The sequence below is a fragment of the Setaria italica genome, chromosome IV, assembly GCF_000263155.2.
Source record: "Setaria italica strain Yugu1 chromosome IV, Setaria_italica_v2.0, whole genome shotgun sequence".
NCBI classification, from domain to species: Eukaryota; Viridiplantae; Streptophyta; class Magnoliopsida; order Poales; family Poaceae; genus Setaria; species Setaria italica.
Window position 1 is genome coordinate 34,441,810 of NC_028453.1, and position 24,414 is coordinate 34,466,223.

General features: G+C 46.9%; 1 protein-coding gene and 1 pseudogene across 1 annotated transcript; both read left to right on the forward strand.

The window, feature by feature from the left end:
• The first annotated feature begins 11,993 nt into the window (after positions 1-11,993).
• LOC105914241 lies at positions 11,994-13,861 on the forward strand (annotated as a pseudogene).
• A 1,278-nt stretch (positions 13,862-15,139) lies between these two features.
• LOC101761767 (receptor-like protein kinase HSL1) lies at positions 15,140-16,830 on the forward strand. Its single transcript, XM_022826142.1, has 2 exons — positions 15,140-16,491; positions 16,700-16,830. The coding sequence occupies exon 1, from the start codon at positions 15,140-15,142 to the stop codon at positions 16,427-16,429; it is 1,290 nt and encodes a 429-aa protein (XP_022681877.1). The 3' UTR covers positions 16,430-16,491; positions 16,700-16,830.
• Positions 16,831-24,414: the final 7,584 nt, after the last annotated feature.

Genomic DNA, 24,414 nt, shown 5'->3' on the forward strand with positions numbered 1-24,414 from the left:
AGGACTTCTTATCAAAGTGGAGGAGAGGAGAGGAGAGGAGAGGAGAGGAGAGGAGGAAGAAGGGTGGTGGGGTCCACATGGGCAAAATCATCTTTTCGCCGGGCATTTAACGATTCTCGGATGAAAAATCCAACAGAGTATCATACAAGGAATGAAAGTTGAACTCGGTGTCAAATAGGGAACGGAAATTTTTTAAGGGTCAAGAAAGAAACGAGTAATTTTTCTAGTGTCAAATAGGAAATTATCTCTATTTTTAGGGAAACAAGGCAAAAACCCTACCGGGCTCGGCTAATTTAGGAAAACCGAGCTAAAACCACAACAAGCTACCTAGCTAAACACGGATGACAACAGAGCATCATAGCACAAGGATGAATTTTGTGGCTTAACCACGGATAACAATGCCTCGGCACAAGGCATCAGACATCGTTGGAGTATCGACTTCAGCTTGGACGCCATTTGCAACCTTAATGCTTCTTTCTCCTCTTTGCAGGGTCCTCCTCGTATGGAATCCCTGTAATGAATTTGCAACATGAACAGTTGCACCTGAATCAATCCACCAAGTAGATTTTGCATAACTTAAATACAAGGACTCATCTACGAATGTAATAAGATCCTCACCTTTCCTGCACAAATGCTTCAGGAATTCTACACAATCCTTTTGGTAGTGTCCCTTGTTTTTGCACCACTTGCAAGTGTTCTTGTCCACCACCACCTCATGGGTTGATCTTTGATGGTGATCATGCATCGGAACCTTTCCATATGCCTTAGAAGAAGAGGCGTTCCACTGAGGTTTCCCTTGTGGCTTAGAATTTGTTGTTCTGATAATTTCACTTCTTGTTTTGGCTCGGGTAATTGATAGTATCATCAGATGAGCCTTTAAGCCTCTCTTCTTCTTGCACACACATGGCAATCATCTTCTCAATACCCCACTTTTCTAACTATGAGTTGTAATTCACAACAAAGGTCTCAAATTCTTTGGGCAGTAAGGTAAAGACCAGATGGATTATAAATTCTTTTGGGAGCTCCATATCCATAGACTTAAGCTTGGAAGTCATATTGCTCATTCTCAATATGTGATCCCTCATTCCACCACCAGTATACTTCATAGTGACAAGCTTCCTAATAAGAGTGCTTGCATATGCCTTTAAAGAGCCAGTAAACTAACTCTCCACCTTTGTCAGGTACTCCTTAGCGGTGTCACACTCTATGATTGCTCCCCTTGTTGCCTCCAAAATGGAGCTCTACCGCTGCTCTGCGCTTTAGTACCTCGACCTATCCTGGAACCATCTTGGTAGAGAGCTCCCCGCGTACACCGGTTCCCGCCTGGGGGTGAACCTGACCATGCTGGCGCTCAGCGGAAACAGGTTCAACGGCACAATCCTGGGCACAATCCCGGCATCGCTCTCCAGCCTCTAGAATCTCCAGAATCTCAAGATGGACGACAACAAACTCATTAGCATCGTCCCAGCGAAGCTCAACAAGATGATGAGGCTTCAGACGCTATGGTTGGCGTACAACCCGTTCGACGTGGGGGAGCTGCTGGCCTCATTTAAGAACCTGACCAACATGACTTTGGGCAGCGCAGTGCAAGCTTATCGGTGACTTCCTGAGATTTGTCGCAGACAAGCCGGAGTTGGAGGTGTTGGACCTATCCATCAACACGCTGACTGGAGGCATACCTCCGTGGGTTTGGAGCCTCAAGAATTTGCAATACTTTGGAGTTTACAGGAATAACCTCACCAGCGACTTGGTGCTTAATGACTTTGCCGTGATGGGCTTAACATTAATTGATGTTTAAGAGAATTATAAGCTTACTAGAGTTATCCCAGAAGTCTTTGAGCACTTGGAGAACCTCACAAGATTGTCCCTCTTCAGGAACAACTTCTCCGGCGAGATACCAGCCAGCATCGGCCGGCTGCCATCATTTATCAGTATTGAGGCTTCATAGTAACAGGGTTACTGATATTCTCCCGCCAGAACTTGGGAAGCACTCGACCTTTACTTATATGAAGGGTGACGACAATGAGCTCATTGGCACAATCCCAGAAGGGCTATGTGCCAGAGGCTAGTTCATGACGCTCACTGATAATGGCAACCACTTGAATGGATCCATCCCAGAAGCCCTGGCCAATTGCACTAGTCTGCGTGGCCTGCAGCTAGACAGTAACCAGCTCTTTGACAAGCTACCCCAGGCTCTATGGACGATAAGGATTAAAACCTTGTCCCTATACAATAATAGGCTCATCGGAAGACTATAAGTGTGATACGAATATATAAAGGTGTGGTACGAATTAGAGAAAACTATAAGTGTGGATATGTCACTGCTGGGGAAAGCGCCTTCAGTACCGGTTCTTAACACCCCTTTAGTACCGGTTGTATAACCGGTATTGCTAGCTCGATATTAAAGGGGGACCTTTAGTGCCGGGTCAAATAACCGGTACTAAAGGGGGGCCTTTAGTACCGGTTGTTTATACCAACCGGTACTAAATTGGTTCACGCCAATTTAGTACCGTACTAAAGGTCTTTTTTTTCTGTTTCTTTTCTCATTTTCTTTTCGGTTTCTTTATTCTATATTAGTATTTCATATTTATTTCTTTTATGAATACTAATTCTAATATGCTAATATATAAAAAGTTGTATTTATCTATAATATTACATTTGATATAATATTATATATATAGACATCTTTTGCATTCCCATTTATGAATAATATTACATTGCATCAACACTTGAAGTTCAACATTTGGATCAACTATTCTGAACTCAAGTTCTTACAGTGATGCAGATTTGATCCACCATTATGGAACTTCCCCGCTGGATTTACTACCTCATCTAGAAGAAATCCACTGAGTTGTTCTTGAATTGCTCTGATTTTTTCCGTCTCGAGGAGTGCTTCCTTCATGTCTCTCATTTGTGTCATTGGCAAAGCTTATTATATAGGAGATCAATGGGTCTGCACAATTAGAACTAATTTATTGTTAAGAAATTTGTATACGTAATCTGAATTCGTGGTCGGTTATACGCTTGGGACCTACAAAGTAATGGATGAACTCACATACGTAGTATCCGCTTAAATTATTCCCCGGATTCTGTCTCAAACACTATATATATGGCAAAAGAAGTTATGAAATATTTGTTATATTCAAGGAAGTGTCACGAGATGTGGAAATTCAACACATACCGGAAATTCAGGCTATATCTGGCCATGCAGCCCGCAGCCCGAGAGCCCGGCACGGAGCACGTTTTTTTAGCCCGTACCTAACCCGGCCCGGCCCGTAATTTTTCGGACTCGGGCTGGCCCGGCCCGCAGCATAGTGCCGGGCGTGGGCCTTATTCTCGGCCCGACGAGCGGCACGGCCCGGCACGAAAAAGAAAGCCGGCCCGTAGCCGGCCCGTCAAAACGGAGCGGCCCAGCAGGCCGGCGGCCCAGCAACGGTCGGAAGGGGGGGCGTATATAAGCCGTCGCGGCCGGCGACGCCCCCCTCCCAAACCCTACTCCGTCTCCCAGTCCCATTCCCCTCCGCCCGCAGCCGCAGCCTCCCCGCCTCTTCGTCTCCTCCGCTCCGCCTCCGCGCCTGCGCTCGCGCTCCCGCCTCCAGGCTCCTCGCGACCTCGCCTCCTCACTTCCTCAGCTCCTCCTGACCCGGCGAGTCGGCGACGGCCGACGGCGACCGGCGCGCCGCCTCCTCGCCTCGACTCCTCCCGTCCTCCGCTCCCGCCTCCCGGCTCACCTCCTGACCGCCTGGCGCCTGCCTGCCTGGCTGCCTCCCTGGTGCCTTCTGCCTTGCCGGCTTGCCACCGGCACCGGCGCACCGCCTCCTCGCCTCGACTCCTCCGTCCCGCCTCCCTGGATCTGGATCTACATCTTGATCTGGATCTACATCTTGATCTGGATCTGGATCCTTAGATCTAGATCCTCCGGATCCTTAGATCTAGATCCTCCTGATCCTCTTCTTGTTCTCCTGATCTTGTTCCTGTCGTCCTCTCTAGCCCGGGCTGAGCCGCTGAGGCGTCGCAGGTAGATCCCCCTCCCCCTGATCCATTTCTTGTTCTCCTGATGTAGATCACTAGATCCTCCTGATCGTGTTCTTGTTGTCCTGATCCTCTTCTTGCAGGTAACTGTATTCTTCTCCTGCTCCGGGCTCCGGCGTCGCAGGTATCCGTCGCCCCGTCGGGTGCCGCGCGCCGTTGAGTGACGGACCGGTTGAGGCCTGAGACAGTGAGACCTGAGGGACGCCCCGGCCCCCGGCTACCGCTTGCCCCAGGAGGTCGTCGTGATGGACGAGAACTACACCATCAACGACGACCTAAGGGCCTGTGGCCTGCCAGGTAACTTCTTGCTCCTCCTCTTCTTGTTCTTGTTTGGTTGTTCATCTTCTTGTAGCTGTCTTCCTGATCCTCTTCTTGTTCCTGTCTTCCTGTTCCTCTTCTTGTTCTGTTCTACCAGGCGATGATGAGGACGACGTGGCTGCCGGAGCCGTGCCACTCGTCGGTAGCTCTGCTGCTCCCGTCAATGTGGATGCTGCCGGTGCCGGAGGTACCATTCCACCTTCTACCCCATCTTCTACCCCATCTTCTACCCCAACTACATCAACGGGCACCAGTGTCCGCAAGGGGAAGCGGCGGTCTGCTGCCTGGAATGACTTTGAGGAGTTGTTCCAGGAAGGCGCCAACGGGAAGAAGGTAAGGTACGCTGCCAAGTGCCGTCATTGTTCTCACATTCTTACTGGCCGGTCTTGTGCTGGTACTGGCCATTTGCTCCGGCACCAGAAGATGTGCTTGGCTAAACAAAACCATTCTTCTCTTGTTTAGTCTCATCTGCAATTCCATTCTGATGGCTCAATTATTAATTGGGAATACAAGCCCGATCTTGCTCGCAAAGAATTGTGCCGGTTGATTGCTAGACTTGATCTTCCCCTAGGCTTTGGTGAGACAGAGGCATTTGTGGAGTACATCCAGCGTGCTCATAACCCTCGTTTTGCTAAAGTTTCTAGACAGACCACTTCTAGAGATCTTGTCAAGTTCTTTGCCGAGCGTCGTCTTTCTCTTGTTGATACTTTGAAGTCTCATGTTTCTTCTGTTTGTCTTACTTCTGATATTTGGTCAGGGAATGCCAAGGAGGACTACCTTAGTGTTGTTGCACATTTTGTTTCTGCTGATTGGGAATTAGAGAAGAGAGTCATTGCTCTTAGGTTGATTGATTGCTCCCATTCTGGTATTAACATTGCTGAGCGTATTGAACAAGTTGTTTCTGAGTTTGGTTTACAGGATAAAATTTTCTCTATCACACTTGACAATGCTTCTGCTAATACTTCTGCCATATCCACACTTATTCCCAAATTTGTTGGTTATCTAGGTCCAGATCCTGAACCTCTTGATTCTGATTCTGATTCTGATAAAGCACTTGTTGGTCTTTTGCATCAACGTTGTGCATGTCATATTATCAATCTCATAGTCAAGTCTGGTTTGAAGAGGATCAAGGCTTATCTTGAGGCTTTTAGGACTGCAATCTCTTTTTTGAACTCTTCTAATCAACGCATTGTAGCTTTCCATAACTTCTGCATTCTCAAGGGGGTACGCCCTCGTAAGTTTGGTTTAGATATGGATGTGAGATGGAATTCTACATATCTCATGCTCAAACATCTACTACCATATAAGAATGTCTTTTCTGTCTTTATTTCTGCTCATTATGTGCACAATGGCCAGCCACTTCTGACTGAAAACCATTGGGTAATTGCTGAGAAAATTTTGCTGTTCCTTGAAATGTTTTATGATTCCACTGTTGCTTTATCTGGTGTTTACTATCCTACAAGTCCTTTGATGTTGCATCATATTATTGAGATTGCTGGCCATTTGCATGGCCAAGATTCTGATCCATTGCTCAGAAATATTGTTGTTCCCATGAAGCTTAAGTTTCTCAAGTATTGGCAGAACATACCTCTGTTGTATTCCTTTGCATTCATTTTGGATCCTAGAGCCAAGGTGAGAGGTTTTCATAATGTTCTCCAACTTCTTTCTTAGACAGTTGGTGTTGATTACTCTTCTTATTTCACTGAGGTAAGAACTCAATTACATAAGTTGTTTAACAAGTATGAAAACAAGTTTGGTGCAGTTCGATCGCAAAGGCCCGCTCAACCTTCAGCTGCTACTGGTAAGAAAAGAACAGCATGGGGTAAGATCTTTGGTGGTCCTGGTACATGTGGTTCTCCTGTTCTATCATCTACACCTCCTATATCTCCTGCTTCAGAGCTGTCATCCTACCTGGACAGTGATACTATTTCTTGCTATGATGATGACTTCAACATACTTAGTTGGTGGCATGAGCACAAGCTATCCTATCCTATTTTGTCCATACTTGCTAAAGATGTTATGTCTGTTCCAGTTTCCACTGTTTCTTCGGAATCTTGTTTTAGTCTAACTGGCAGGGTGATTGAGGAGCGGCGCCGACGGTTGCTGCTTGAGACGGTGGAGATGCTGACCTGCCTCAAGGATTGGGAGTTGGGAGATGCAAGGGCCCAACATGATGTTGAGAAGGAGGTCAATGAACTGGAGGAAACTTACAAAAGCCCCTACCCAGACATGGATGAAGGCCAAGCTACTCCTAGTCAGTAAGTGATTGTCATTACTCATCTTGTTAAATTCTTTGAATTGCAAACACTAATAGCTAATGTTGCCCTGTTGTGCACTTGTGCTTGTGCACCTCCAGGCCTACCCCAGGACCAGGAGCAACCTGAAGTCCTGAAGAGTGAAGCCTGTTGTATGTTGGCTGTTGCCTGTTGCTGTTGGACTTGGAGACTTGGAGACTTGACTTTGAATGCCTGATTGCCTGTTGCCTGTTGGAGCATGGAGCTTGGCCAGTTGTTCATTAGATGTTGTAATGTTTTGTGTCTGTGTGTGTCTCAAACTCTTTGTAATGTTGAATTGAAACAATGAGCATGAGCTGGCTGTACTCTTTTTCCCTTCCTAGGGTTTTCTCACAAGGGTGAGTTTTTACCTAGGAAGGTTTTTAATGAGGCAGCCAACACTTGATCACACAGATCAAGTGTTAAACAGCTCAAATGAATTGTGAATTGTGAATTGTGAATTTGTGATTGTGTCTGTCTGTTATTCTGTGATTGTGTCTGTCTGTCTGTTATTCCATGTTTTTGGCGGAAATGAATTGTGAATTGTGAATTGTGAATTTGTGATTGTGTCTGTCTGTTATTCTGTGATTGTGACATTGTGTGTTGTGAATATGGGCTGCGGGCTGGCCCGACCCGTAAAAAAAGACGGGCCCTTCGGGCCAGCCCGGCACGAAAAAGCCCTCACGGGCCCGTGTATGGGCAGCCCCCAAGGCCCGTGGGCTAGCCCGGCCCGGCACGAGGGTGTTATCGTGACGGGCCAGGCCCGGCACGAAAACGGACGGGCCATGCCGGGCCCGTGCCGGACCGGGCCGGGCGGCCCGAATGGACATCTATAATTTAGGCTTGAAATCAAGTTCCTCCTTGAATTCACCTGCGAGATGTCGACAGAAGCGAGCCTATGCTTTGTTAAGAATGTCTATGAGGTTTTTGTATTGATCTCTTGAGTTCCTCAAAGAGTCCATGATATAGACCGCGCTTCGATCAATCGCGATAACAAGGAATATCCAGTGGAAGCTGTACATATATGCATAGTTAATGCTAGTTAGTCTTATGTTTAACTGCTAGTTCGAAAAAGAAAAGAGATGGGAAACACGCTCACTTGAAGTTGTACGGTAGAAGTATGTACTTCTTGTAATGTTGGTTGTCTAGGAACTTATATATGTTCTTCAAGGTCTGATTTGGTCTATCTCTTATAGTTGACTCGTTTATAATATCCGGGTCCATGAAGCCGATGTCATAGTATCCTTTCCTCCGGCAAGTTTGAATCTCCATCCCGTAGATACAAAATCGAATAGGAGTTAAGACTTCGCACAATGACTAGAGCGGGAATTTTGAAGTTAGAACAAATTAAAGACTTACAGAACCCATGAACTGATGAGTGACTTGTCAAGTGCATCTTGATTGTAAAGAAAATAGAGTTCCTCTAGCGGCACATTTATAATGTCATCACCACGAAAATAATGTTGATCTCCAATCCGAACTTCGAGCATGAGTAAACCGTTAGCTGAAGCCTCCATGTACCATTGGTGCAATTTGTACATCTTTGTTGGAACACGGTCCACCAACTGCGGCCACACAAGCGGTTTCCCTAACTCAAATTTTCATCTAGCAGTCCCAAGGTGCTTTGGGACGTGATCCTCTCCTTGAAGCAGGTTCTTATCAAACTTTGAAAGCACCCGGAGCGGGGCAATGGATTGGTTGGATTGGGTTCCGAGATGTGGAATACTTGACCCACTTTTCTTCTTCTTCTAAAAAATCTTTGTTATTGAGCGGTCGTAGTCAGATAGTGGTGGTTTGTCTGCCTTTTTCTCCATGCTTCTAATGAAAGTCCGAAGTTTAACCTTATCAAGTGGTGGATCTTTCTTCATGGGAGGCTTTGGTGCAAAGTGAGCTTTAACCTCAGCACCCACTACTACCTTCAGTTCCGCATGAGTCATATCATAAGGTTTCTCGAGCTCTGGTTGCTTCTCCTTCGGCTTATTCTACTTCTTCTTTGTAGCCGCAGTAGGCGGAACTAAAGGTGTCTTTCGTCATGTAGCCTTGCTCATAACAGGGGGAGGAGGAGTCATGTTAGAATCCCTGTCAACTGGTGGACTCCTGCTAGGATTCCTGTCTGATAATGGAGAGGGTGCCCTAGCAGATGGTGTAGGTGATCTTGCCCTTGAGCCTTGAGGAGGCGATCTCAAGGTTGGGGGATTCGGCTGCGTAATCGTTATGTAGCGCTTGAGCCATAGAATCCAACCATGGATGGTTTCTCTTAGATTTTTTTCCCCGTCACCTCCAGGGATCTCCAGTTCTAGGGCATCCCAACCGTCGACCTTTCGGTCCACCCCAACTTTGGTGTAACTGCGAACTGAAATCTCCACGACATGAATTGTTTGGCCTTGTGTTGGTTGTTTAGCCACACCATAAGCCACCACGATGAGCTTGTTTTTCACGGGAGTAACAAGCTCACAAGGAGCTCTCCCAGTGATGTCATCCATGGTGTGGTGTTGGTTGTCCTCAAATATGTCAGAAGATCCTCCAGCTGGGGCTTCCGTGGAAGCGATACTGCTTTGATGCTGAGAGGGGCTTATGTCGAAATTACCCCCTAATGATGCAACTGCTTATCCACTGGCTTATTTGCTAAGAGTTAGAGCCACATACCAGTCGATTGTTTCCTCCATTCTTGCCTCTGTCAAAGCTACGTGTTCTTGCAACTCTCGCAGCTGTCGTGCGTGTTCGGCCTTACTTCTTTGGCAACTTATGTAGCAATCAATGTGCTCACGAAAGGCAACCTTCCATGGAATTACTCCTTTGCCTCAGCAACGTCCAGGGTGTTCTGGATTACCTAGTGCCATAGTCAGCTCGTCCTTCTCTCGATCAGGCACGACAGATCCTTCGGCCGTTGCCTTTATTAATTCAACAAGCCTTGTAGCCGCTTCTCTTAATTCTTAGCCAAACACAAATGATCCATCTTCGAGATTGAGCGTGTCGCCATGAACATAATACCAATGCTTTGCTCGCTCCGACCATTTGAGAGTCTACGGTACTATTCCCTTAGCAATTATGTCATCTTCTATCCTCTGTCATTTCAAGATCCCCTTCTTGTAACCTACTGGCCTAAGAAGATGAAAGTATTTCTTCTTTTCAGCATTGTCGGTTTTGATTTTAGCTGCCTTAGCGCTCTTTTGGGACTGCTTGAACTGCACAAATGAATCCCAGTGACCTCTTAACTTCGGGTGCTTCGTGAAATCTGGTGTAAGCCCTTCTTTATGTAGTCTTCATTCAGGTTCTTCTTGTACGTCTGAAAAGCAATTGCATCCTTCTGAAAGCTCCAATCTTTCACTTTTGCTTCATCTACACTTTCGAACGTGAAATTTTCTTTTATCTATTCCCATATCATTTCCTTATCTCGCTCAGGGACCATGTTTATGGGGACCATGCTTGTGGAAGCGATGCTCTCATCAATTTCAAGGATTTTCCAATTCTGAAAGCTTATTGGTATTTTATCTCTAACAAGAAACCCAATTTGATTCACCAATTTGGTCTTAGCATTGTGTGGAGCAATTGGTTCACCATCTTCAACAATTTCCGTGATGATGATACGGCCCTCTAACTTCTTCTTGCCTCATTTCCGTTTAGGCCTGCTGCTCGATTCAGATGGCTGAAAACGAAAGAACTATTAATTCCCAATAATCTTGATAAGTTGAGAATTCAAATCATATTTACGTATAATAATTGCTATGTCTCGCCTTACTGCCCATCATTGCCTCCCTTGGCAATTAGTTGCTCCTCATTGCCATCACCGACATGTTGAGGTAGATGTCAGTCTGGCTGCGATTGATCTCCTCGTTTGGCGGATCGTCCGTGCGACCTTGAGCAATCAATTCCATTAGGTATTCCTCGTCCAATCGGGCCTGCTCGTCCTCTAATCGTGCCATTGTAACTAATATAATATAAAAGAAATTATTCTAAGAAACAGTAGGCATCAACAATAAAAAGAATGACAACAAAAAGACTTAAACACTCGTACAATTTGTAAATAACAAAACATAAAAAGAATCATTCTAAAAATAGTAGGCATCAACAGTAAAAAGAATGACTAAAAAAAGAATTAAACACTTATACAATTTGTAACAATAATAAATGACTAAAAAAAGAATGAAATATTTATACAATTTGTTACAATAAATAACTACAACAATATTTACTGTGAATTGCTAGTAAATGACAAAAAAAATGACTAAATAATTATACAATTTGTGACAATAAATAGCAATAAAAAAGAATACTTATACAGTTTCTCACAATAAATGACTATTAAAAAAGTATGACTAATAATTATACAATTTTGTTATAACAAATGACTAATCAATGTTGTACATAATAATTACCACAATTTTTCTATAATCTCTAGCTAATTCAACAATTTTATGCACATTTCTATAATTTATTGAACTATTCTATAGCTAGTAGCAATAAAAGAATTATTCTAAGTAGTATCATTTTACAATTTCTATGGAGCAATAAAATAATTTTTCTAAGTAGCAATAAATGAAATTATTCTAAGTACCATTAATAGAATTATTCTAAGAAATAGTAGGCATCAACAATAAAAATAATGACTAAAAAAGAATTAAACACTTATACAATTTGTAACAATAATAAATGACTAAAAAATAATGAAACACTTATACAATTTGTTACAATAAATGACTGCAAAAACATTTACTATGAATTGCTAGTAAATGAAAACAAAAAAATGACTAAATAAATATACAATTTGTTACAAAAAATGACAATAAAAAAGAATACTTATACAATTTTTTACAATAAATGACAATAAAAAAGAATGACCAATTATTATACAATTTTTTTATAATAAATGAATAATCAATGTTGTACATAATAATTACCACAATTTTTCTATAATTTCTAGCTAATTTAACATTTTTATGCAGATTTCTATAATTTATTGAACTATACTATAACTAGTATTCTAAGTAGTAGCAATTTACAATTTCTAAGTAGCAATAAAAGAATTAATCTAAGTAGCAATAAAAGAAATTATTCTAAGTAGCATTAAAAGAATTATTCTAAGTAGTCAACAATTTTCAATTTCTAGTATTCCACTGGTAAAACAATGCATGCAATAATGTACATTAATTTCCTAGCACTATTACAAATTTTCTAATTTTCATAACACAATTTCTATATTCACCAACACTACTTATAAATTTTTCTATTATTCCTAACAAAATTTATCCTAAATCCTAGAATTAAAGAAATTTTAAAAAAAGGATGACGTCAGCACGGCCGCCGGCTTATGTCAGCACAGACGGCGCCCGCGGCCGTGCGCGAGGGGTGGCGGGCGGTGGAAGAGGGGCGATGGTCGTTGGAGGAGGGGCGGCGGCGTTGGTAGAGGGCTGGCGCCAGGGGGTGAAGAAGGGGTACCGACAGGGCCGAGGGTCATCACCGCGGCGTCAGGGCGGGGCGACGTAGGGGTGCGCGACGACAGGGATGACAGCGGCGTGGAGGACGGGGCTGCAGCAGCGAAGGAGGATTCGGCCGGGAGAAGGGAGGCACGGCGGAGGTCTATCTGCGAGGACGACGGCGCGGTGGTGTGTGGATGATGGTGGGGACGAGGGCGATGAGGAGCGGCTAAGTGTCCAGGGAAATGAGGGAGGAAGACGATGGGGTTTTATCCCGCCCCCCCAAGTACCGGGTGTAGCCCTCACCCGGTACTAAAGGGGACTATTAGTACCGAGCCTATCCCCCACCTGGTACTAAAGGGCGTGCCTAGGGCGCCAAATGAAATCGCTCCTCCTTTAGTACTGGGTGTTATTATCATCCGGTACCAAAGAGGGTTGTAACTTCCTGTTTTAGTTCCCACCAAGACAATGTTTTATTTCCTTTCTTTTAAAATTGCTATTATATTTATTTATTGCGTAGTCGTGAACCTGACACTCGCCAGCGCCAAGTCGCGGGGCCCTTCCCGGACGCCGGCGGCGGCCTCACTAGCCTCACGTACCTCGACATCTCTAGCAACAACATCACCAGTGTGTTCCCCACCGCGCTCTACCGCTGCTCTGCGCTTCAGTACCTCGACCTGTCCTGGAACCATCTTGGCGGAGAGCTCCCCATGGACACCGGCTCTCCACGCTGGTGCTTAGCGGAAACAGGTTCAACGGCACAATCCTAGCGTCACTCTCCAGCCTCTGCAATCTCCAGAATCTCATGATGGACGACAACAAACTCATTGGCACCGTCCTAGCGAAGCTTGGCAAGCAGACGAGGCTTCAGACGCTATGGTTGGCGTACAACCCGTTCGACGTGGGGGAGCTGCCGACCTCATTTAAGAACCTGACCAGCATGACTAGTCTCTAGGCAACGCAGTGCAAGCTCGTCGGTGACTTCCCGAGGTTTGTCGCGGACATGCCAGAGTTGGAGGTGCTGGACCTGTCCATCAACACCCTGACCGGAAGCATACCTCCGTGGGTTTGGAGCCTCAAGAAATTGCAATCCTTTGCAGTTTACAGGAACAACCTCACGGGCGACTTGGTGATTAATGACTTTGCCGCGATGGGCTTAACATTAATCAATGTTTCAGAGAATTATAAGCTTACTGGAGTTATTCCGGAAGTTATTCCGGAAATCTTTGGGCACTTGGGGAACCTCACAAGATTGGCCTCTTCAGGAACAACTTCTCCGGTGAGATACCAGCCAGCATCGGCCAGCTGCTATCATTATCGGTATTGAGTAACAGGCTTACTCGTGTTCTCCCACCGGAACTTGGGAAGCACTCGACGTTTACTTATATGGAGGCTGACGCTATGTGCAAGAGGCCAATTCATGGCGCTCACTGCCAATGGCAACTACTTGAACGGATCCATCCCGGAAGCCCTAGCCAACTGCACCAGTCTACGTGCCTGCATCTAGACAGTAACCAGCTCTCTGGCGAGTTGCCCCAGGCTCTATGGACGATAACGATTAAAACCTTGTCCCTATACAATAACAAGCTCACCGAAGACTGTAAGTGTGATACGAATATATAAAGGTGTGATACGAATTAGAGAAAACTATAAGTGTTGATGTGTATGGAGTAATTGCTAACTAATTTATCACGATCGACATATCCATATGAGTATTTTGTTAGAGTTTAAATTAGAGAGAGCATGATAAGCAAATTTGGTTATTAGATATGGACCTTAATCTTTTGTTCATTTGTAATACTTATGTTCTTTAAAGATTACTAGGCCGTGTGAGAGTATGGGTTGTTGATGGACGTACTAGTTAATCTAGCAAGATGAGCAATGGAGAGATACATGGCGGAAAATGATACATGACAGAAGGCTAATGGTTTGGCAACTTCATGCATCGAAAAGAAATTACTGAATGAGACTGATATTGATACCATCGTCAATGATTAGATGCTAAACTTATAAGGTAATGTCTTTATATTGTTTTGTTTAATAGTTTTTCATGCACCTTAAGTGTTTGCCCATAATATTAACTATACTTACAAGGCTAGTACGGCTACTACTGCTACTACTACTTACAAGGACTCCTATTTAGTTTTGCTCTTGGCCACTAAAATCTTAGGATCGGCCTTACTAGCAGCAAGCGCAAAGACGCAACATGCGCACTGGTGATTTAATGTTCAGAGAACTTTCGATATGTGCCCCTCTTTTTTCCATTTGTCTTTCTTCTCCTTTTTTTCAGTTTTTTCAAAATGGATCTAGATAACTTTTTCGTAAAAGGTTATTTGGCTAATTTTTCCAAAAAAATATTTTCATAATTAGAAGTGTTATTTAAAAAATTCTAGAGAAATTTTTTTTTGGAAAGTTTTTCATATATATAAATTTTTAATTTTGGAACGTTAACGAACGAAGGAGGAAAGGAAAGGGAAATGTGTGTCAGCCAGGTAGACTAGATCATGCCTCTTTATTCCTACAAATGGAGACTGAGACCATATGAGCCAAAAGCTCGCGTGTAATATAAGCGCAGCTAGCGTGCAAGATAATTATTAGCACCCACACATATGATGACTTTGTTAATTTTAAAAAATGATTTAATTTCCCATATGTGTTTTTTATATGTGTGTTATGTGAACATCTACTTTTTTAGGCTGCATTTTTTTATTAAAAAAATGTGATTTTAGCTCAGGGAATAAAAATCATGCGAACGAGTTACTCTCAGAGTCTCATGCGTTTAGACCCACGAACTTTAATAGCCGTGTTTGACGGGGCACTTTTGTGCTGTGCTGTGACCCATCTCCGGCGAACGTGAGAAGAAAAGATTAGCGAACTGACCCCGAACCCGAATTTCGTTGATCAGCGGTGCAGTCAAGAAAAGGAAAAACGATTCCTCTAACTGGCATCAAATCATGTGTACTTATCGATAGTTTGAACAACAAAGACTTCCATAGCACCAGAAAAAGTCTGGTCTACTCCGTCCGAATCACACTCTTAAAGGAAGGAAAAGCTACGAATCAGAGGCAGTTCGAAAGCTTCGCGGCAAGCACCTGCCGAGACATGGAGGCACCATGGCGCGCCCCGCATCTCCTCGGCCTCGTGCTCGCGCTACTTCCCAGCTGCTGCCTTCTTCCCCGCGCGGCCGCGCAGGACGACGCGCGGCTGCTGCTCGAGATCAAGCGCGCGTGGGGCAACCCGCCCGTGCTGGCCGGGTGGAACGCCTCGGCCGCGGGCGCGCACTGCGCGTGGCCGTACGTGGCGTGCGACACGGCCGGACGTATCGTGAACCTGACACTCGCCAGCGCCAACGTCGCGGGGCTCTTCCCGGACGCCGTCGGCGGCCTCATCGGCCTCACGTACCTCGACGTCTCTAGCAACAACATCACCGGCGTGTTCCCCACCACGCTCTACCGCTGCTCTGCGCTTCAGTACCTCGACCTGTCCTGGAACTATCTTAGCGGAGAGCTCCCCACGGACACCGGCTCCCGCATGGGGGCGAACCTGACCACGCTGGTGCTCAGCGGAAACAGGTTCAACGGCACAATCCCGACGTCGCTCTCCAGCCTCCGGAATCTCCAGAATCTCAAGCTGGACGACAACAAATTCATTGGCACCATCCCAGCGGAGCTCGGCAAGCTGACGAGGCTTCAGATGCTATGGTTGGCGTACAACCCGTTCGACACGGGGGAGCTGCCGGCCTCATTTAAGAACCTGACCAGCATGACTAGTCTCTGGGCAACACAGTGCAAGCTCATCGGCGACTTCCCGAGGTTTGTTGTGGACATGCTGGAGTTGGAGGTGCTGGACCTGTCCATCAACACGCTGACCGGAAGCATACCTCCGTGGGTTTGGAGCCTCAAGAAATTGCAATCCTTTACAGCTTACAAGAACAACCTCACCGGCGACTTGGTGGTTAATGACTTCGCCGCGATGGGCTTAACAAGTATCGATGTTTCAGAGAATTATAAGCTTACTGGAGTTATTCCGGAAGTCTTTGGGCACTTGGAGAACCTCACAAGATTGGCCCTCTTCAGGAACAACTTCTCCGGCGAGATACCAGCCAGCATCGGCTGGCTGCCATCATTATCGGTATTGACGCTTTTCAGTAATAGGTTTACTGGTATTCTCCCGCCAGAACTTGGGAAGCACTCGACCTTTACTCATTTGGGGGCTGACGACAATGAGCTCATTGGCACAATCCCAGAAGGACTATGTGCCAGAGGCCAGCTCACGACGCTCACTGCCGAGGGCAACCACTTGAACGGATCCATCCCGGAAGCCCTGGCCGACTGCACCAGTCTACACCGCCTGCAGCTAAACAATAACCAGCTCTCTGGCGAGTTGCCCTAGGCTCTATGGACGATAGGGATTAAAACCTTGTCCCTACGGAATAACAGGCTCACAGGAAGACTGTAAGTGTGATACGAATATATAAAGACGTGATACGAATTATAGAAAACTATAGAGTAATTGCTAACTAATTTATCATGATCGACATATCCATACGAGTATTTTGTTAGAGTTTAAATTAGAGAGAGCATGATAAGAAAATTTGGTTATTAGATATGGACCTTAATCTTTTATTCATTTCTAATACTTATGTTCTTTAAAAATTACTAGGCCGCGTGAGAGTATGGGTTGAGGGATGTACTAGTTAATCTAGCAAGATGAGCAATGGAGAGATAAATGGCGGAAAATGATACATGACAGAAAGCTAATTGTTTGGCAACTTCTATTGAATGAGATTTATATTGATACCATCATCAATGATTAGATGCTAAACTTATAAGGTAATGTCTTTATATTGTTTTGTTTAATAGTTTTTCATGCACCTTAAGTGTTTGACTACTTCTGCTACTACTGCTTACAAGGACTTCTATTTAGTTTTGCTCTTGGCCCCTAAAATCTTAGGATCGGCCTTACTAGCGGCAACCACAAAAACACAACATGCGCACTGGCTTTCGCGGTGTGCCCCTTTTTCCATTTGTCTTTCTTCTCCTTTTTCATTTTTTTTCAAAATGGATCTAGATAAGTTTTTCATAAAAGGTTATTTAGCTAATTTACCTAAAAAATATTTTCATAATTAGAAGTGTTATTTTAAAAATTCTACAAAAAAGTTTTTGAAAAGTTTTTTCATATATATATGTTTTTAATTTTGGAACGTTAACGAACGAAGGAGGAAAGGAATGGGAAATGTGTGCCAGTTAGGTGGACTACACCATGCCTTTTTTTTCCTACAAAGGGAAAATGAGACTATACGAGCCAAAAGCTCGTGTGTAATGTAACTGCAGCTAGTGTGCAAGTTAATTATTGACGCCCACCCATACGATGACTTTGTTAATTTTAAAAATGATTTAATTTCCCATATGTGTTTTTATATGTGTGTCCGAACATCTACTTTTTAAGGCTGCATTTTTTTGTTAAAAAAATGTGATTTTAGCTCAGGGAATAAAAATCATGCGAACGAGTTACTCTCAGAGTCTCATGCGTTCAGACCCACGAACTTTAATAGCCGTGTTTGACGGGGCACTGTTGTGCTGTGCTGTGACCCGTCTCCGGCGAACGTGAGAAGAAAAGATTAGCGAACTGACCCCGAACCCGAATTTCGTTGATCAGCGGTGCAGTCAAGAAAAGAAAAAACGATTCCTCTAACTGGCATCAAATCATGTGTACTTATCGATAGTTTGAACAACACAGACTTCCATAGCACCAGCAAAAGTCTGGTCTACTCCGTCCGAATCACACTCTTAAAGGAAGGAAAAGCTACGAATCAGAGGCAGTTCGAAAGCTTCGCGGCGAGCACCTGCAAAACGTAAAAGCCCAAAACCCACGCAGCGAACCGAATGGGCTCGTGCCAGTTTTCTACAAAAAAGAAAAACTGGGGATTTCCCTCTCCCTCCGCATTTGATTGCCAAACCGATCGTCCGTCCCCCTGATCTTGGCCTCACCGGCGTCACGTGCCTCGACGTCTCTAGCAACAACATCAGCGGCGTGTTCCCCACCGCGCGCTCTACCGCTGCTCTGCGCTTCAGTACCTCGATCTGTTCTGGAACCATCTTGGCGGAGAGCTCCCCGTGGACACCGGCTCTTGCCTGTGGTGAACCTGACCACACTGGTGCTCAGCAGAAACAGCTTCAACCGTACAATCCCGGCGTCGCTCTCCAGCCTCCGGAATCTCCAGAATCTCAAGCCGGACAACAACAAATTCATTGGCACCGTCCCAGCGGAGCTCGGCAAGCTGACGAGGCTTCAGACGCTATGGTTGGCGTACAACCCGTTCGACGTAGGGGAGCTGCCGGCCTCATTTAAGAACCTGACCAAATGACTAGTCTCTAGGCAGCGCAGTGCAAGCTCATCGGCGACTTCTCGAGGTTTGTCGCGGACATGACGGAGTTGGAGGTGCTGGACCTGTCCATCAACACGCTGACCGGAAGCATACCTCCATGGGTTTGGAGCCTCAAGAAATTGCAATCCTTTGCAGTTTACAGGAACAACCTCACCGGCGACTTGGTGGTTAATGACTTCGTCGCGATGGGCCTAACATTAATCGATGTTTCAGTGAATTATAAGCTTACTGGAGTTATTCCGGAAGTCTTTGGGCACTTGGAGCTTGGAGTTGGGAAGATGCAATAGTACACTTGATGTGCGGAGGTGCGCAACTCCTTGCGCGCCAGGCGCAATACTTTCGCTACACATCTGCCATCGCCAAACAAGAATCAGCAAGTGTGAACCATCGCTACTTCCACGAGCCTAGAGAGGGAGGAAATCGCCATGACGACGCCTTCAAGAAGGGGGAACGGCGGGAACGGTGCCCGAGGGCGTCATCGTCATCAAGGCAGGCTAGTTTCCAGTAAGGCTTTCGTCGGCGATTTCACCACCCCGAACCCAAGCACATGGTCTGCAAGCACATGGACCACACCACAAGAACACTGCACTAGGTAGGACACGGAGTCAAAAGCTACCACGACCACCCAAGTACCATCGATTGCAGCATCACCACCTAGCCTAGATCAGTGACCTTGCCAAATCCGACCACCGCTAGCCTGTAGAGGGGAAGAGACGTTGCCACGTCAATGCTGCTTACCTTGGCAGGCGTTGTCGCCATTGTCATTGGGCCAGCTGCTGCGGTGCTGCGTGCGGTGTCTCGCCAAGCTGGGCTGCAGCGCGAGCACCCTCATGGCGGTCGTTCAGGTTGTGGCGCCGGTCCAGGGACAACGACGACGCGCGTGCTCCCACACTAACGACGTTGGCATCAGTGGAGGCACTCGGCGGGCGAGAGTCGACGGCGGCTGCTGCGACGGTGGCGTAGCGGTATCAGCCTCGGAGCTCATGGACATGAGCGGACAGAAAAGACCACACGGACGGAGCTGGAGCTTCCGGCGCGGCGTCCCCTATGGGCGCCGCGCACCTTCATCTTGCCGAACACGCGGCATCGAGACACAGCAGGAACCGCGCCCACCGGCCTCAACACCCACGAATCTGACCTCTCTTTACGAGGATTTTGCCTCCCTACTCTCGGATCTGGCCGAAGAAGAGGGATCCAGTTTTTTCTAGGCTGTGGGGAGGGAAGGGGATGGGAGAGGAAAAGGACGCGCAGGGGTAGCCGCTTGGCACCACCGCCGCCACCACCACGGCTACCGGCGGCGGTGGCGACCGCGCTGGCTTGGATCGAGGTGGAGAGGTGACGCGAGGGCCTCTACAATGGCTCCACCCCATTGGGAGGAGATAGGTCCTTTTTCACGGTCATTAAAAGTTGAGTACCGTGACTTTGCGATACAATTAACCGAGGGTGCTTGCATTACCTACTGCCTATGGATTATGAAAATCAGATAATTTTTTTAACCCATTGTCAGTTAGATTATAAAATACAAGCGATTCTCCATCCACACACTCCAGCGTAGGGACCAGACAAGTTACTATTTATAAAGTATATAACACTATTATCTATATTTTGATAAGAGTAAAGTCCACCACCAGTCCTTAAACTTTGTTGCGTTGTGTCATTCCGGTCCTCAAACTCGCAAAATGTATATTTAGAGCTCCAAACTCGCTAATTGTACAATCCGAGTTCAAAATCTTCATAACTTGAGTTAAACTGTGACGTGGACATAATACGTGGGGCCATACATCACCTCCATCTTTCCTCTCTATCCTATCCATGGTTGTCTTCCACCCCGCGCCGTGCCTCATCACCTGCCGTGGATGCCCCCGGCTATCCACGCTGACGAGACTCAGGACCTCGTGCTCTTCCTCCATGTCGTCGTCCTCTCCGCTACGCCACGACCGCGTCTAAGGTTGTTGCCACCGCTGCATCAGGCACAAGTCCACCACCCCTCCTTCGGGCGGACGCCAGTGCCGGCTGCGGAGGAAGAAGAAGCAGCCGACTCCTCGCCAACCTTGCCAAGGCCAACCACTTCGCGCGACGCTGCTACACTAGATCCCAGCAGTCACGCGCGACGCAAGCGCGAGGCAGAGGGCGTGCAGGCCAATGTTGAGATGTTCATGGCAGGACATGCTGACGTGTTGCAGCCACGCGACATGAGCGGCGGGTGATGGACCGTCTAGTATATGTCATGCCCAAGCTCCTGTGTCATAAGGGGCCATGTGCCCGTCTCCCTGGGCACCAGTCCCCTGGTTCATGGCTATGGGTAACTGGGCATCCGTTGGTCCAGCCATCCGAGCAAATCGGCGAACCAGCAAGCAAGCCAGCAACAACAAGCAAGCAGATCACCCGCCGATTCTTGCTGTCTAGCCTGGATAAGATGGTTCCGTGAGAGAGATGGGAGCACCATGTCGGCCACCATCGATAGCTCGAGGTACCTAACTGCAGCCGCCATAGGTGGGAGCTCGGTCGGTGTGAGGAGATTGGAGAGATGAGAGATGGAACTGACGCGTGGGCTCCACGTGCTATGCCCACGTCATAATACAATCAGCTGCCACATGGGCAGTCTAACTCAAGTTATGAAGATTTTGGACTTCGGTGGTACAATTAATAAGTTTGGGGAACTAATTATGCGTTTTGCGAGTTTGAGGATCGGGATGATACAACGCTACAAGTTTAAGGACCAACAGCGGACTTTACTCTTCCGATAATCTATGGGTGTGTTTGTTTCAGGTTCTCCGTGAATCGCTTTTCTAAGAAACTTGATGGCATGAGAATCCGTTGCCTCAGGAATCACTAGCAGGAGAAGCAATGTGTTTGGCGTTCTTGATTTTTCAAGAAGCCTGCTGCTGAGCCACGCGCAGAGGATACGGGGGAGCGCCAGAGATGGGGCCGCCAGCGCGCTCTGCAACACAGGCTTCCCACTTCGGCCCTGCACCGCCTCGCCCATGCCGGCGGCCGCGGCCCGCACGTCATGCCCCTCGCCGGCACCCGGCGCTAGATTGGAGGGAGGGGGAGCCGCGCGCCGCCCCTGACGGAGGCTGCCCGCGGCAGCCTAGCCGCCCGTCGCGTCCCCACGCGGCCACCCTGTCCTGCTCTCACCCTTCGTCGCGGCCACCGGGTCGATGAGGTCCGCCAGGGTGCACGAGGAGGGGGAGCGCGGGAGGCTTGAGCGGAGCCGCGGGGGAGATGGCGGAGCAGTGGCCGGAGATGGGGGAGCGCAGGGGCGGAGCGACGGCTGAAGATGGCGAAGCGGCGGCCGGAGATGGCGGAGGAGCGGTGGAGACCGAGCGGCATGCGCGGAGGGGAGGCGGGTTGCGGAGGGGAAGGGAGGAGAATCGGTGGGATTTTCCCCGAAGCGACGGGAGGCCCGATTTTACGCCGTATTGTTTCGTGCGTTGTGGTGGGAGGAATCGTTTCGTGTGTTGCGGCGGGAGGAATCGCTGCGCGAGGAATCGGTGGAGAATCGCGCCGTTTGGGAGGTTCCTCGATTATTTTCACGAGAATCGGCTGGAAAATTCGAAACAAACACATCCTGTATCTCATATGCAAACAAGCCTTGAAGCACGTAGAACAATATTAACCCTGCTGGTAAAAAGGAGAATGCGCACATTAAATTAATTAAACGTAGTGACAAATGGTCAACATGTCTACCAGGTAATTTGACGTCGTTCAACTCAAACCTCATGGATAAAGGCTTCTCCACTGTGGCTTCCTTGCACTGACACCACTTTCCATTCATCCATGGGCGCGCGAGTGATGAGCCAGCCAGCCCATCGAGCAATGATATGGCGTAGAGGAAGTAAAGGACGAGGCAATTCGGAGCTTGTCTACCCCGGCGGGCATCTTCTGCTCGTTGACGCGTAGTGGAGAGAGAAATGGAGAAATGTGTTAGTGCGGTAGTTACTGTTTATTGTTTTGATCAGCCAAATGAGGACCATGGAACATTGTTCTGGAGTTACGCAAAGACCAAAGAACCGGGTGCACCTGAGTCCATTTTAAGTTAAAAAAAAAGCTTTATTTGGTTAGACAAAAAGTAATCACAAATTCTACTAGATTTTTTAATTTTATTCAAGGACCTGCACTGTTCACAAATAAAAGTCATCACTCTCTTTCCCAAGTTTTCTGGGAGAATGTTTTAAAACATAAAAAATCAAATGAACAACAAATTACATTCCATTGTACAGAATCATCTTCCATTTATTATCTTTCGTTCTTTTCACAAATGTTCCAAGGAGCATTACGTCTAACAAATTTACAAGCACATGAAAATAAAAAAAAAATTACAAGCACGTGAAAATCAATACTTTCTTGTATTTGTACAGAACATTAGCAAACATGACATAAAAAGAATGAAAAGGGAAATTTCAGATCGTACAAAAAAAATTGGAAGGGAACAGATCTCATGTAGACTGAATAAAAAATCAAAGGAAAGGAAAATTGCATTGCAATCTCGTTATTAAAGCTCGACATAGAGGAAAATGGTAGAAAAATGCATGCACAAGTTCCCAATCTCAGGCAAAAATCACAGAACATGCTGATGAGATGCATCTCGCTGTGTTACTTGCCATTGCATGATTCGAGCTGCTCCTCCTTGCGCGTGCCTTCCCTGCCGATGCCGAGCCATGTGCCACCATGGGAGACATGGAGGAGCTTGCCGCCGCTGACGAGGAAGGTCGGGGATGGCTGCCTTCGCAGCAGATCCAAGGGTGGATGAGAGAAAGGAGGAAGAAGTACTTCACCCGGTCATGGAGGAGCCGGGTCTGGCGGCTCCGTAGATCCAGCGGCGCCCGCCGCTTCAGCCGGTGTCCAGACCCACGCGGAGGAGATCGCTCTCCCCGGATCCGGGGTCACCTTCTCACCGGTGCCCATCGCAGGCAGGTCGCGGGACCTCGAGCTCCACCATGAAGCTCATCTCCACCAGATCTGGCAGAGGACGACGGTGTGCGGGCTTCAACTCCACGGATCCAACAGCCTCATGACCCTCATCCATGGTGGAACCGGGGAAGGCCGGCCTCTCCTTCACCGGAGGAGAGAGAGTGGCCATGGGTGGGTGGAGAGAAACGGAAAGAAGGTGTCGGTTGGGGAATTGAGCCGGCCATTAGGGAAACGAGAGTTATTAGGGAAATAATGATTTGTTTCCTAATCTTCCATCTCTCTCTTTAACTTTCTCCGTCGATCTTCGATCTAACGGCAGCGGCACACCACCTCCCGGGTACGCACCCGCAGGAGGTGATTTTCGGGAAGTAAAGCTCGCCGCCAAACCGTGCCAGTCGAGTCGTTTTGCCGAGCAGGAGTTGCAGCTAGTCGGGGAAATAAATGATCGCCAAGAACACTGAAAGGATTGAAGCAAGCCCAGCCGATGTGTGAAGAACTCAAGACTGGAGAAGCAGGGCTGTTTCCTTTTGCTCCCGGTTAGTTACTTGTGTTGCTTGGGATGGATGGCCCGTCAAGGTACCGCCGTGCAGGGGCATTGGGCTGAGGCCCATAAACGCATCACCCACGCCTAGCGCATGGGAGATTAGCGGCCCGTTCCCACCGACCCATCACAATTAACGCGTAACGGACTCTCTCCTGGGGTGCGTGTATATATATATATATATATATATATATCATATTTTTAAAAAAATTATAGTACGATCGATCTATAGTAAATTATGACGTATAAGAATGGACATATCAATCCTAGTAAGTCGACTACATTGTTATCTGAAATCATTCAAGTTATTGTAATGCGTTGGATGAGTTGACCTATATCCGAACATAGAGTATACACTCCCTACATATTATACATACATACATACATACTTCTCTTCTTTCTTCTCGGTTAGCTCCATGACTCCGACACAGCTCGAAAGCACAGCACACCCCATAAACGCAGGAACAGCGGCGTCAGGTTGGCCGGTTCGGTGCGTAGCGGCCCCGCGGAACCCAAATTAGGTGAACCGTCCGG